General features: G+C 36.8%; 1 protein-coding gene across 1 annotated transcript; it reads right to left on the bottom strand.

Annotated features, from left to right (window-relative positions):
• Positions 1–373: 373 nt before the first annotated feature.
• LOC106870768 (RING finger protein 141) lies at positions 374–16,078 on the bottom strand. The gene is made up of 6 exons (XM_014916966.3): positions 15,612–16,078; positions 10,309–10,485; positions 9,448–9,556; positions 8,222–8,388; positions 7,252–7,374; positions 374–6,539 (listed from the first exon to the last, which is right to left on the bottom strand). The coding sequence occupies exons 2-6, from the start codon at positions 10,452–10,454 to the stop codon at positions 6,383–6,385; spliced, it is 702 nt and encodes a 233-aa protein (XP_014772452.1). The 5' UTR covers positions 10,455–10,485; positions 15,612–16,078; the 3' UTR covers positions 374–6,382.
• Positions 16,079–16,153: the final 75 nt, after the last annotated feature.

Below are 16,153 nucleotides of genomic sequence, written 5' to 3'. Positions count from 1 at the left end.
TACATATGCATATATATATATATATATATATATATACACATACATACATACATACATACATATATATATATATATATATATATATATATATATATATATATATATATATATATATATATATATATATATATATATAAAATTTGACAATTTCATGAATTATTATGAATGTATAGCATTTTAAATGCTGTAAAACCAAACCACCAGACATTTACCAGAATCCAAATTGTGTAGGTGTTATTTTGTTAAAAAAAATAAAGAAAAAGACTTTGGTAGAAATATTCAGAAGGAAACTTTTTTTAAAGTGATTATTTGTTTGTTATTTTTGTGGTGTTTTTTTCTTTGTATTTTTTGTAAAATTTCTCAAAGAATAAAATGAAGATCATCTTTGTTTATTCCATAAGAAGTAAAAAAAAAAAGAAACAAAGAAACAATTTTTTTTAATTGAAAACAAAAATAAAACAATAAAAAAAAGGAACTTTGTTTGTTAATTTGATTTTCAGAATAAAATTGCTAATATTAAAAATTTTTTAAATTTTAATGTTAGAGAATGAGGACATTGGTCAGAAATAATGTCCAGGCTTTGAAAAGGAATGGTTCTCGAAGGTGATGGGGAGTGAGATCGGTATAGCTGAAGGTCAAGCTTAATTCATTGGCAGAATTTCCAAACTGATACCAAAAAATATCTTCCAAGAAACACACACACACACACACAAATATATAAATCCATACATGCATACTCTATACTCAATGCGTAAGCAGAACAGCAAAACTATGCAAGGATTTTTTTTTTCTTTAATTCAACATTTAATTCATTACTGTTGTTATTATGGAAATTCCAGCAATGAAGAATTATTTCTTCGTTAGAAACCAGGAAATTGGTTCCTTCTTTACGAGAAGAATTTGAATAATTAAAATAAATAAAATCATACCTAAATACATAAATACACGCACACGCAGACATACACATACACACTCACACACATGCACAAGCACACACATGCACCACAAACACATACACATGCTGTAAAATAATCTGTAGGTGGAACAGTGAAAATATGCAAGACTTTCCCGAAATTTAATATTAAATGCTTTACTATTGATGTTATGGAAATTTCAGCGATGAAGATTTCTATTTCTGTGTTAGAAATCATCTCCTTCTTTATAAGAAGAATTCAAAGAATTTTTTGAAAAAAAGTGATAATATACATACATGCACGAATATTCACTCAGTAACTCAAGAAATAGCAGAGAGATGGATGTTTGTGTGTAGTTTAATTTGAAAAGAATAAAGGCTGTCATAGTAACAAGAAGAGTAAAAGGTGGAAAGAGGAAGACCTGTTCTGTGTAGTGATGGACAGCTGTTTTGATTGTATGAAGATCAGTTAAAAGGCCATCATTGTAAGCACAGCAAAGAGAGGTAAGAGCAGAGTTGTTCTGTAGAGAGGTGAGCAGCACTTTCATTGTGTGAAGATGAATTTAAAGGCTGCCACAGCAAGAACTCTGTGTGTGTGTGTGTGTGTGTGTGTGTGTGTTTGAGTGCAGTATGTTTGCAGAAGCATAATGTGTCCTGGTACAACAGTGATACGACTGCCTAGAAAACAGTCTGCAATAGTGATCTCAATATGAAGGGAGACAATATCACAGCATTGTGATTGCACACAACGACAGTTTGACAATGCTGTCACTGTGAAGGGAGACAATCTGACAGTGAGATTAGTTCTTTACAACAAAGTCATAAATATGGCATTTTTCAGCGTTTTTTTTTTCCATTGCACTTTGTAACAACATTAACAAATCAATGAAAACAAGACAAAAGAAACAAGCACAACGTGACAACTCCATCGTTTCACAAACCAGCAAGGGAGCCATTATGCGGTCACCTGACCTGCAAGCAATAGCAGCCAGATCTGTTGCAAATCATACCCAACCATCTTAAGAAAAGGATACATTGGATAATGTAGCTCAAACAGGGAGAGGGGACAATAAAACTGAAGAAAAAGGATAGGATGGTCATAAGTGGAAAGCTTTTGAGAATAAGTCTGCTTGAGAAGGGTTGACCTGGGGCTAAACAACTTCATTGCTTCATATTTGGGTGTTTAGGACAAAAAGAAAAAAAAAATGGATCAATATATAAAAAAAAACAACACACACACATATGTACATACATATTTGTACATGCATACATTTATACATACATACACACACACACACATATATATATATATATATATATACAGAGAGAGAGAGGGGGTCGTGTGTGTGTATATATATATCTATGAGAGTGAACAAAGAAAAAGGTACTCAACACATTTAGCAGGAGTTACACGTATTATTTAGAACAGTTTGATTCAGTTGCATTCAACTTAAAGTTCCATTTGACTGTTAGAGGCCTGCGAAACTTTAAGTCGCTTGGAACCGAATCAAACTGCTCTAAATAATACATTTACATATATAAGAATGCTGTTGTAGGGTAGGTATGAGAGGTCAGATCTGGCTGGTTTGAACATAAAACAGAATATTTGGGTCAGTTGTGGCTGGTTTAAATGCTAGAAGGTTAAATCGAATCCAGTGCTTGGCTGGTCCTTTCTTTAATCAAAATTCGCCATGGCAGGATTTGAACACGGAACATAAGGAAATGAAATGAAATAATACAAGGCATTTTGCTTGATACCCTAATGATTCTGCCATTTCACCAGACTAACAACAGCAACAACAATAACAACAACAACTTCAACAATAATAAATAATATCAAAAACAGTAGGTTTAACAGCAGCACATGAGCAGAAATGGTAACTTATGACCATTAAACTAATCTTTATTCAGAAAACAAAATTATGGAAAATACTCACAAAATGTGTGTTTTTCTGTGTGTTTTCCATGCTGAAATCATTTCAAGAATCTTAAGTTCTTTGTGAATACTTTAATATGATATCTTTCTTATACCCTCCACAAATAACAGCCAATGTCTAATTTCTAGCAGAATTCAAATAAAATTAAAACACTATAAATCCTCCAAATGAGTTAAATAAGAATGTAAACACAATTTATTTTTTCTATACCATTGATGGGCAGCAAAAACCTGTAATCCAATGACACGGCAGGTATAATTCTAGCAGCTCCAGTTTTGCTTTAGAATAGCTAAATCAGATTTTCCCTACAGATTTTAGAAATACTGAAATACGAGGACTAAGAAATATTAAGTATAAGCTTTGATTACATTTTATATCAAATATAAGTTTGAGTTCAGAGCAAAGAATTACACTTACAACTGCACAACTGTTTCTGATACAAAATCATAGATCAATTCAGTCAATAACTTTCAGATATAAAAGGTATGCTTCTCGTGGGATTAAGAGTTTTAACTATTTTCCTACTAATCCACCTGAGACTGTTCCTGGCTTTATGATACAAATTTCCTGTCTTAAGGAAATCTAAATTAAAACTTTCTTATTTATGTTCCAAATACTAATTTGATAATGATAAAGTTTTATTAAATTATTTTAAAATATAATTGAAAAAGAGAAAGGAAATTTCAACAGAAATGTGGTAACGAAAGAGTTTAATGATACAAAATATCGTTATTTTTAACAACATAAATTGTTATAAAACAAAAGAAGAGTTTTAAAAAATACAGTGAAACAGATTAATTAATTTTAAATGCTTTTTCTAGAAGAAAAGTTATTGATTGTGAAGGCTGATCTCCCTGGATCAAAATTGTCCCCAAGAAAATCTTCAAAACATTCTGTTGCCCACTTTTAAAGAAGTACAAGGAATGAATCAAGAATGAATTATTGGTTTTCTATCCTAATCTGTTAAAAAGATGTGATGGCTTATCAAACGGATTAAATGTTTAGGATTGTCGTGAATTTGAATGGATCCAACAGTATTTATTTCTTGATAATTGCAAATGCTTACTTAGCCCATGTGATGCAGCGAGCAATAGAGAAAACTGAAGCTCTAAAGAGGAATAAACAAAAGGAGAAACACAAGCTTAGATTGAAAATGGAATAATTTCATAAATAACTATTTTAGATATTTTTTTTTTTACCTATTATTTTATAAATCACGCATTTTGCAAAGTGAACAATAGCACTGATGTCTATAAGGTTTCTAATGAGCCAATCATTGTTTCACTGCATTTACAAAGACAAGAATGACAAGGGAGAGCCTGAGAAACTTGGGTGGAACAAATACCATGGAGTATTTTTTTTTGACTGAATCATCAATTTCTGAGCAGTTTCATACTAACATGAAATTTAGTAAAATGGTAAAGTTTTCATTGCTGAAACTTAATAGCATGGACATAAAAAATGTGTCAAAGTAATTATAAGCAACCTAATGATTATGGATTAGCCATTCAAGTAGATATCCACACACTGTTTCCATCAACCAAATTCCACTCTCAACGGCATCAGTCAACTCAATGCTGTGGTAAAAGATACTTGCTCAAGGTGCCATGCATCAAACCCAGAAACTGTATGCTTGGCAGACAGACTTCTAGGCCGCACAGCTATGTCTTTGTTGATTTACCGATATGATTCAAAAATAAATTTTGCATTGCATATTTATTTCCAAGTTGTTAGATTTTATTTAAAGATTTGATATATTTAAATAATTTTTTTTGAAATAGTCATCAGATCAATGAACAGAATCAGATCAAGAGATAATTTTCTAACTCCCACACAGATATGAGATGGGTTTTAAAAATAAAACAATAGCAAAAGAAACATTTAAAAAAAAAATTATTTCAGCATTTTCATTGTTATTATCCCTAGCCATTCCAAAGGTATGAGACATTTTGGCACAGCCATCTTGGTGCTGCTTACTCGGCATGGCTGATATGATGCTGACTAGAAATCTGGCACTTTAATGTTTCTTGTTCTAATATTTCTCTCCTTCCCTTTCTCCATCTCTATGCTTATATAAAAGGTAACATCCAACACCAGTTAGGCCTATGGTTGCAACATTGTAACCACCAGGCCACATACCTCTACCTGTGTTTATGTGTATGTGAGCACATTTCTCTACACATGTATGAAGAGAAATTGTTGGCACTCCATCGGTAACGACCACGAGTGTTCCAGTTGATTCAATCTCTGAAATTAATGTGCAAGTGGCTGAGCACTCCACAGATACGTGTACCCTTAACATAGTTCTCAGGGAGATTCAGCGTGACACAGTGTGACAAGGCTGGCCCTTTGAAATACAGGTACAACAGAAACAGGAAGAAAGAGAGAAAGTTGTGGTGAAAGAGTACAGAAGGGTTCACCACCATCCCCTGCCGGAGCCTCGTGGAGCTTTAGGTGTTTTCGCTCAATAAACACTCACAACGCCCGGTCTGGGAATCAAAACCGTGATCCTAAGACCACGAGTCCACTGCCCTAACCACTGGGCCATTGTGCCTCCACATGAAGAGAAATAAAGTGTTTATATCAATCATCTTCAATCAATAAATTGTAATGTCTCTCTCTCTCTCTCTCTCTCTCTTTCTATCATTATTTTTCTATCTGCGCACATGTGTGGGCATGTGTGTGTGTGTGCATGTGTGTTCACTTCTAGTGCCAAAAAGTACTACCACCAAAACATACTAAAGATCCAGCCAGTGATGCCAAATTTTCAGCATCCAAAACACCTGCGCCAAAATCATCTCGTTCTGTCATTCCCCAAATGCTGCTGTTAAACGAAGATTCAATGAATTTCTATAAAATTTTGCAATAATAACAGTTGGTGCAACGAAATTTGTGTAAAGTTGAAAACAAGTTGAGTTTGCTGCAGCATGTCAAACAGAAGTGTTTCGTCAGTCAACATTGTATGAAAATAAAATCTTCCACCAACACCAAAGAAGAAGTCAATTGTTGACTCTTTCGAATATTCACCTTCTAAGCTTATAAAATGTTGAGAATCTGATAAGAGGGGTAGGGCGAGTTTTTATAAGAAAAAGGAAAAAAAATAATTTATACAAACACAAGCATTTATACATCTCCATATATATATATATATATATATATATATATAGATGTACTTGTATGTATAGATATAGATATATCGATATAATATATATACATATATGTTTCTAAGTGTGCATACACATATACATATACATTCATAGATATATCTTTTATTAGTTTATATATACCTACACATATCATATATATATACATACACACACACAATGTTCACACAGACACACACACACGTTCACACACACACACAGATATACACAAACACACACAGACTTATACATATACTCATGACATTCTTTGTGAATAAATATAATTTTATATAAAAAGAAAAAAAAAACAGGAACACAGGTGATTTGTCTAAACGGAGGGAATAAATTGGAAAAAGATATTAATGATTTAAAGTTAAGATGGAAGTGAGCTATTGTGGGTCTCCCACAGTATCTGCCAGTCCTACTAGATAACCCTTTAACTGGGAGTCGTATTCAGTGCTGTCTGGCTTTTCGGTAAGAACCCATGTGTCATCAGCGCCTTGGACATTGGCACGACATACTGGACAAGTTCTGTGCAAAATATTCCTGGAAAAAGAAAGAATACAAACAAATTTATGTCTCAATCTGTGAAGTTAAAAATGACAGAATGATGACAGAAGGAGAATTTATTTTGTATGAAGCACGTCATATGATTGCTTCCAGCTTGGGTTAATTTGTCTTGTGACTAACAGCAGAAGCACATATCTCCCCCACTCTCTCTCTCTCTCTCACACACACACACACACAAAATCATCATTTGGAATGCAAATTGCTCTGCTACACTAAACTCTCATGTGGTGCAACCCACATGGCCAAGTCTTTTCCAGAGTTTTCTTATCACATCAATTGATATTGAAAACCATTCTACAGCCTTCAATGCAGTAACAACAACAACAACATCAACACAAACAGTAAAAAGTGATCACTAAATACCTCAGTGGCATTTTGTACACTGCGTGGTCAGTCCACATCACTCTGTAAGGAGCACAGGGCCAGTTTCCTGGTATCTCTGGTGCATATATTCTTTTCTCCCCTGGATGGGCTGCCAGTCCATTGTAGGCTTACTCATTTCGGCCAGCTGAGTGAACTGGAGCAATGTGAAATGAAGTGTTTTGACCAAGGACACAACACATCGCCTGGTCCAGGAACTGAAACCACAATCTTATGACCATGCGTCCAACACCCTAACCACTAGGCCATGCTCCTGATGCTCTACCAATTCTACTTAACAGTAATGTAGGAAAGTCTTGGAACTTACCAGGAGTCAATGCAAATTTCACAAAAGCAATGCATACAAGGGAGGATTATTTCAGACTTCCTTTCCATGCAAATGCAACATTCTTCATCTTCTTTATCGGATGAAGTCCCAATCTGTTCAACCCTGAAACAAAAATATAAACCTAATGAGGGGGGGGGGGGGAGATAATTTGAAGAAATTTATTGAATTTACATATTAAGGAGAAAAGGACCACCTGTTGTTTTGGAGCCCAGAGACAGCTACAGACACATATTTTGACCTCAATTTAGGTCCATTGTTGTAAGCTGATCCTTCTCACCCTCAGTATGAACAGTGAAAAATTGGTGCAGGGAACAAATTGCCTTCAAACTATAGCTTATCATCTTAATTAAGGAAATAATGCATTTTATTATTTAAATATTGTCCTTAAAAAGACAGGATGGCCACAGCTGGAACACCTTTCATCATAGTTGACCTTGGAGCTGAATAACAGCAATGAAACTATGAGCCAATGCAGATATCTTTACAAGGCATGCTAACAATAGCAGCCAAATCTCCATGAAATAACAACCTGTTGTCTTTAAACAGGAATAAACACATTAGATAATGTAGTCCAAGGTAGACTGGTCACAACCCAAATGACAACACCATCTGCTCACTCTTTTACACTATCATGCGATGGACACAAACTGAAAGTGTCAGACTCTCTCCCATCCTTGGGGCAGTTGAACTTATTAAACACTTTTATGAACTTTCCTGGATACACTAGATGTCTCGGTAAATGGGATGGCCATGGTTGGAACTTCAATGGAAGATTGCTTCATCCAAACTGGGACTAAAAGACAACATAGTAATCAGTAATTAGCAACTAAGACATCTCTCTTTTGGTTCATAATTACAATCGAGTGATTTCAGTGTCTTATAGAAGGAAACCCCTATTTTGAGATTACTAAACAACATCAAAAGTGACGACCCTTAAGTTAATACTTACTCTTTAAAAAGTAGGGAGGCTGAGCATGTCCCACTCGATGCCGAGTCCCCACTCTGATCATTCAGGTTCATGCTAGCGATTTGCTCCGTGATTTCTTTGTAGAGCAACACATACTCCCTCAGGTTCAGAAGACGGGAAGATTCCACTTTCATTGTACGGGTGTTAATCTGCAAATAGAAAGGGGAGAACAGATTTTGGACCCTTTTTTTTGTAATATTTAATCAGAGAAAGGAGAGCAGCAGTGGCCATCCATTACCTGGTGTAATCCCTCATTGTACAGGAGAAAGAGAGAGAGAGAGAGAGAGAGAGAGAGAGAGAGAGAGAGAAGAGGGAAAGAATGAGAGAGAGAGAGAGAGAGAGAGAAGAGGGAAAGAATGAGAGAGAGAGTAATAACAAAGATGGTGGGGGGGGGGGGGGGGCACTGAACATACATGAATTTGTTGCAATCCCTCATTACACAGGCACAGTGATAGAGAGAGAGAGCCAGAGAGCCACAGAGAGAGAGAGCCACACAGGGAGAGAGAGAGAGAGAGCCACAGAGAGAGACAGAGTAATAAAGATGATAGTTGTGGGAGGCTAAATATAGATGGATCCAATTCCATCTCTTGTTACCCAGGCAACAGATGCAGTGACTAAGGGAGTGAGTAAATGATAAAGGGATGAGAGGTTTCCAAAGAAATACGGGTGCAGGAGATGGGGACTTAATAAACATAATGGATGAGAGAGCATAAATCTTCTTTTTTTTTTTTGACTTGCTTCAGCCATTAGACTGTGGCCATGCGGGAGCACCGCATCAATTTTTAGTTGAAAGAAATGACTCCAGTACTTATTTTTTAAACCACGTACTTATTCTATCGGCCTCTTGCCAATGGGCTTCTTTCAGTTTGTGTCTACCAAACCCGAGGTGCCATGCAGTGGGACTGAACCCAAAACCATGTGCTTGGAAAACAAGCATCTTACCACACAGCTACTCCTACACCTTATACATAGCTTCCCCCCACCCCCACCCCACCCATCAGCTCTTTCGGTCATGCACACTAGCATTGCATAGCCAATGGTGGAAGCGTGTGGACCGCAAATGGGGAACTATGCTGAAAACTAAACCTCATTTTGCCACATTCCATGGGAGTATCTCAGTTGGCCGATGAATTTTCCAGGAGACCCTTGTAAGATAAGCACACACACACACACACACACTGAATTAGAAATTATGTTTGCTGTCTTACCTTCTGACATCGAATGCGCACTGTGCCCTTCCATAAAAGTGTGTCATCAGTTCCGATGCAGACAGAAAAACGCAACTGTTTGCCTTTGCGATCAGCAAACCCAGCTGTACTGCAAACAGAAAAAACTTCAGATGAAAATCATTGATTTGGTTATTATTGTTAGCTCTAGATCAATCCTCATGAGGCAGACCAATGAATTCAAAGCCATTCCGGACATGACTATCCAAAATACTTCCATATCTAACCATTGTGTTCTTTAGGATGTCAGGATGTGATTTGAGTGTGATTTGGTTGTTGTTTCTAGCTAAATCAACAGGCTGTATAAAAGCTTCCCTCTTTGGCTTGTGTGGCTGTTGTTATTTAGATCCACCCATGTTAGGCCTCATCAAGAAGATTTATAAACTGTATTGAATTCCAAAATGGTAACCAAAGACAGTGGATAATCTTGTAGACTTTTAGCAAGTCAGTTGCAAGATGGTGAATGGATTGCCCAGAGAAGCAATCCATTCCAGATATGGTAAGTTACTGAGAGAGGGCAGTTGTTTGGTTGCACGTCTCTGGACCACTTCCTACAGGTCAATATTCTGGACTAGATGGAGGTTGCAGACTGGAGATGCAAATTGAAGTGTGGATGTATCAAAACAAATTCAAACAGTATTTGATTAGGGTACCCACAAGTACCACCTTTGGCCAACAGAAAAGAAAAAGAAAGCATTCAACCTATAAATATACCAGTTCTTCCTAGGCCTCGGCACTTTGCATCATCATAGACTGCATACTGATCACCTGTTGCACAAAAATATCCTATAAAGACTACATCAATAAAAGAAATAAACACACCAACGAAATATATATACTTACGTTCTATTGAGCTCATTAACAGAATCTAAAAATTCTTCATATGTAAGGATAGCAGTTTTCTTTATAATATCAAGATGCTTGGTCAGTTTGCCTTGGACAATACCAAGGTAACTGACAGCTTCTGGAATGCTCTGATTCTGGCCCATCTTGTAATCAATTAGTAAGGTGCTGTAACCCCTAAAATTAAATGAGCAACAAACAGTTAACACCATGAACAAACATCACTGAAATAAAATCCATATTAATCTCTGAGTGGTCGGCGTTAGGAAGGGCATCCAGCTGTAGAAACTCTGCCAAATTAGATTGGAGCCTGGTGTTGCCATCCGGTTTCACCAGTCCTCAGTCAAATCGTCCAACCCATGCTAGCATGGAAAGCGGACGTTAAACGATGATGATGATGATGATGATTAATCATCACCATCATCATCATTTAACGTTTGTTGTTCATACTGTCATGGGTTGGACAGTTTGACCACAGCTGGCAAGATGATGATGATCATTTATGACAGTAGCACGTTGAGAAGCAGAGGCACAATGGAAAGCAGAGGCACAATGGGAAACAGAGGCACAATGGGAAGCAGAGGCACAATGGGAAGCAGAGGCACAATGGGAAACAGAGGCACAATGGGAAGCAGAGGCACAATGGGAAACAGAGGCACAATGGGAAGCAGAGGCACAATGGGAAGCAGAATACTGAGTGATAAAGGCCTCAGCTGATGTATTGAGGAGAGATGTCTGTGTGTGTATAAAACCTGGGGAGCTGTTCTGAGTGACGAGAGTAGGTTCTGGTGACAATTCCTGGTGTCTACGACAGAGGGAAAGGTGGGGGGGTCACAAGATGGGTTCTTGAAGACAAGCCAACTGGCAGGAGATGTAGGGGTTGACCAAGAATGAGATGGTCGGATAATATTCACAGCCTCAGTGAGTCACACTTGGGAATCTTGTCAGAAAGTGTAAAATGAAGTACTGAAGTCAACTTGTTCGAGTAAACCCATCCACGTGGTGCTCCAGCATGGCCACATTCCAACAACTTGAAATAAACAAGAGATAAAAGATACCACAAGTACTCATAATACCACATGATAAGTTTATCTTCCCCTTTTGTTAAGTATGAAGGAAGACAATTGTCAAACTGAGATAAGGATGACATGTTTCATTAAAATAGCATTGTTCTAAAACATGAAGTGGAATTTTTGCATTTGACACTTTATGTTGCATGTCACATGACATCTAAGGAACAGGAAGTCATAAGCAAGGCCAGAGTAGAGATAATGGAGTTGTGAAGTAAGCAGCGCCATCTTCAGGCAAGGACACATCGAGCAGTTGCTCACGGGGCTTGTTGTTAATAAATACCATGGGGCTCAGAGTACTCATGAGTCCAGAGCCCATTTCTAATCTCTGTATGTTGTGGCTTGCTGTCAATATATAAATATTATAGGACCCAGCGCACTGATTTGCCTAGGGTCTCACAAGACTAAGGGCTCATTTCTAATCTACCTACGCTGTGGCTTGCTGTTAATAAATACTTGAGGGCCAGTGCATTAATTTTCTATTCACAAGGCTTTGGTCAGCCCAGGGCTACAACAGAAGATACTCGTCCCAGATGCAGCACGGTGGGACTGAACCCAAAACGACATGGCTGAAAGTGCACTTGTTAAACACACAGCCAAGCCTACACCTATGCAGACTATTAAAATTGATGCAAACTAAAGTCTTAGAAATAGGAGAACAGAACACAGCATGAAGTAGAAGACATTGGTCTCGTGTGACAAGGAAACTCGAGATAACGGAATTTAATCAGCAAAATGAAGGAAACCAACAATTGATATTTTATCTCATTGTTTAGTTTTAAGATAAAACTTCTTGTTTGTTTTCATTTCCAATTCGGTGAAATTTAAATTTCATTTATTTATTTTTATTTATTGTTTTGCTTTGTTTTTGTTTTTTACGCTTTTGTATTTAAGGGAAACTTTTCCATTGTATTCCTCTACTAAAATTAGAATATTTCCTATAATTAACAATCTCCGTTTTAAAGATGAAATATCCGTCCTTTTTATAATAGGCACAAGTGCTGAAATTTGGGTCGGGGAGGAAGACAAGCTGATCGCATCAAACGCCAGTGCTCAAACGGTACTTATGACATTGACCCAGAAAGGGCAAAAAAGGCAAAGTCGACCTTGGTGGCATTTGAACTCTTTCAGGTATCCTCACAAGAAAAAATCCGGGCTAGTCAAGTCTGGGGAACGTGAAGGCCAGTTCACACTGTATATATATATATATATATATATATATATATATATATATATAGCCAAAACAGACCTTACCAGTGTTTGTGCAATGTAAAAAGCACTCAATCCATTCTGTGAAGTGCTTTGCATTAGGAAGGGCATCTAGCCATAAAAAAAACTATCCTAAAACAGACAATGGAACTTGGTACAGTCCTCTAACTTGCCTACTCCTGTCAAACCATCCACCCATGCCAGTATGGAAGACGAATGTTGAATGATGATGATGATGACGATGATGATAAAAATGTGAGACGCTGAAACAATGGGTTTCAAACCATGTGTTCGGTGTTGTTTATCAATGTAATATTTTTTGATAAGCGTTGTCATTATATTTAAGAATAGAATGCAACAGCTGACAAACACAGAAAATAGAATCTGCTTTTAGACAAGAAGAGTAAAGTATTTCTGAACAATCAGAGAGAGAACACAAGCAGTGAACAGGCAGAACCATTCATTATAGTGCTAGACTCTGTGATATTTATGAGGCCTGTACCAAAAGTAGGGCGAAAATGGCCATAGCTTTTTTTATATGGTATTTTCTTATCATCAACAGCCACAGTTAATTATTTATTGAAGGATTAGTAAATAAACTCTTACATTTATATGATGGGTGAAAGACCTGATTGGTGGATTTTTAGAATGGAGAAGGAAAAGAGCCAAAACCTGGGCAAGAATTTGGTAGTAAATAAAAAATTTGGCTGACAATAATAGGAAAGTACATCATCATCATTTAACATCCATTTCCCATGCTGGCTGTCATGGGTTGGATGGTTCGGCTGGAACTGGCCAGCTGAAGAGCTGCCCAGGTTCCATGTCTGTTTTGGCATGGTTTCTACAGCTGAATGCCCTTCCTAATGTCAACCACTTTACAGAGTGTACTCGGTGCTTTTATGCAGCACCAGCACGAGTGTGTTTACGTGTCACTGGTATGGAGCTCCAGCCATGCTTGGTCTGCAGGTACACACTGCCAGAACCTTACCTACTGAAAATGAGAAATGTCCTGAACGTGGCTATCAAGGTTGTCAATTTTGTTAAAGGTTGGGTTCAGCAATGGTGCATATGGATTGCTTGTGATGGAGACTATGTGGAGCAATACATTCGTATGGTGGAAGAATTACTTTACCAACATATGCAATCCGAACAACCTATGTCAGTTAAGAGAAATAATAGGTTTTGTAGACTTTTGCATTATTTTTAGTGTCAACCTCATATTTACTGTCCATTATGGTCTGAGTTGACCTTTCAACCAACCAAGACCAATAAAGTGAAGTAGCAGTACAGTACACATGTAAATTTAATATTCCAATAAACCATCCTGGATTATAATAAAATAAAAGACTAACATTATAACCAGGAATCTGTTTCCATTTCCTTGTTTAGGAGAAACATAATATTGGTTTCAAATTTTGGCACAAGGCCAGCAATGCCAGGAGAGGGCATTGGTTGATTAAATTGACCTCCCCAGTACACAACTGGTACTTATTTTATCGATACCCTAGATGTATGAAAGACAGAGTTGACCTCAGAACGTAAAGACAGACAAAACGTCACAAAGCATCTTACCTGGTGCGGTAATGGTTCTGCTAGCTTCTGCTGCCTCCAGGAGAAATATTATATTAATATATATTTATATTATTTCTAAACTAACACCACCACATATATAAACAAGGACCAAAAGTGAATGTCAGGTTATTCGGATTTGTTTGCTTTTTACAGGCCATCATACATGCATGCATGCATACAAACAATGCGATCCGATATAACTCTCCTTAACTCTAACATCCATTTGGAATCCACTCGGACTCGCAGGACGATGACTCTCTCCTATTTCGCAACATTAACATAACCGTCGTCTTGCCAGAATGGCAACGGTGGTGCAGCAGCAGAAACCATCTTATTCGAACTTTTGGTTTGTCAATAATACAAGAAAAGCACCAGCAAATACAACCAAATAGTTATATATTTCTGTACAATATGAATGATGGAATATTTCAGGACTGCCCTTGGATGTCTTGTCACCGAGTTATTTTAGTCACAAGTAGAGTAAAAATAATTAGCTATTAATACAAGGAATCATTTTCGGAATCGACACATACCGTTTAGCATGAAAAATGAGTGCCAGAACTATAAAGACAATTATTTATGTCAGACGAATAAATTACTGGTACTGTGGTTTGATTACGTATACTCTTTCTCGAAGATCGAGCAATGTAATTGCTTTGTGTGTCTATGTAACAAAACAATTAGACTTACAACTTATAAGTGGATTCATAAATATCTATATCTATATATCTATATATATATATATATATACACACACATACAGCCAAAACATTAAAATAATTGATGTTGCTGTTGTTTGAGATGATGTTGCGGGCTACGGGGTATGAAAAGAAACAACAAGGATGGAGCTTAGGCTTGCTGGAAATAGAAGCCAAGTTACCCCCCCCCCCCAAAAAAAAACACATCCCGCTGTCTTAATAGATAATGCCCACCCCGACGGATGGAATGTTTACAAGTGGAACGCCCTTGATCACAAAGTCCAATCGACCATAACTGATGCCTTCTTGTTGTAGTGTCCACGATGGTGCAGTTGCAGGAATGATCTTATTGGAACTTTCTCTATGTCCATAAGACATAAAAAGTACCAGCAAATACAACCAAATCATTTTGTCATTTAATATTAATATTTTTAACTTGACGGTTAAATATCAAATGACAACATGATTATAATTAATCGACCAGCTAGAAATAGCAGCCAAATCTCCCTCAGATGATATTCCACCATCTTACAGAAAAAATAATTAAAATACGAAAGGACACAGTTGATAATATAATAGCAGAAATATATGCAAATAAAACAAAATAAAATAAAGTCCACGGTTTCACGATTAAAATGTGTTCGATCCTTGGTTTGGCTGTTTGGTCGCTGACGATTGATCGGGCTGGAGCTAAGCAACAACAATAACAACAACTTTCTTGACAATATTAAATAATAAGGAAATGATTTCTTACCATTTTGTGTATAAAAGACAGATGCAGCCACCTTAAATGTGAAAGTTAGGAGACGAAATCGGAGTTCGGTGTGATTGTGAATATCAGCAAGATTGGTTTACATGGTAATGTGTCTCTAAACAGCAGCAATATTGTTCTGGTTCTGTGTTTGGTCACTGACGTAACACTTGTTTCAACAAAACCATAAACTTGGCTAATAATGTTGGTGTTATTATTATTATCTGTATATATGTATATATATGTATACGTGTGTGTTTCTGCGAGTGTATATTTATAATGCTTCCTCTGGTTGAAAACTAGAGTCAATATGCATACGTGACATCGGAGTATTTCTTGATACTCCTAATGCCAAAGTGGTGACATACGCATACAAGGAATAAAAAAATAGGGACTGTGTTTACTTCAGCTAACAATAATAGCCGAGAACACTATTATTGCTTCTCTCCAATGTGACCTGACATTGCCAATGACGTCACACATACACATTATAAACAAGCGCCAGGCTAGGTGGCGCCAACTGTTACTTGTCGGTGTATAACGTC

This window comes from Octopus bimaculoides, chromosome 25, assembly GCF_046866305.1.
Source record: "Octopus bimaculoides isolate indiv1 chromosome 25, ASM4686630v1, whole genome shotgun sequence".
Lineage (NCBI taxonomy): Eukaryota > Metazoa > Mollusca > Cephalopoda > Octopoda > Octopodidae > Octopus > Octopus bimaculoides.
The sequence above is the reverse complement of the archived record's forward strand: the minus strand, read 5'-3'. Positions and strand labels throughout refer to the sequence as shown.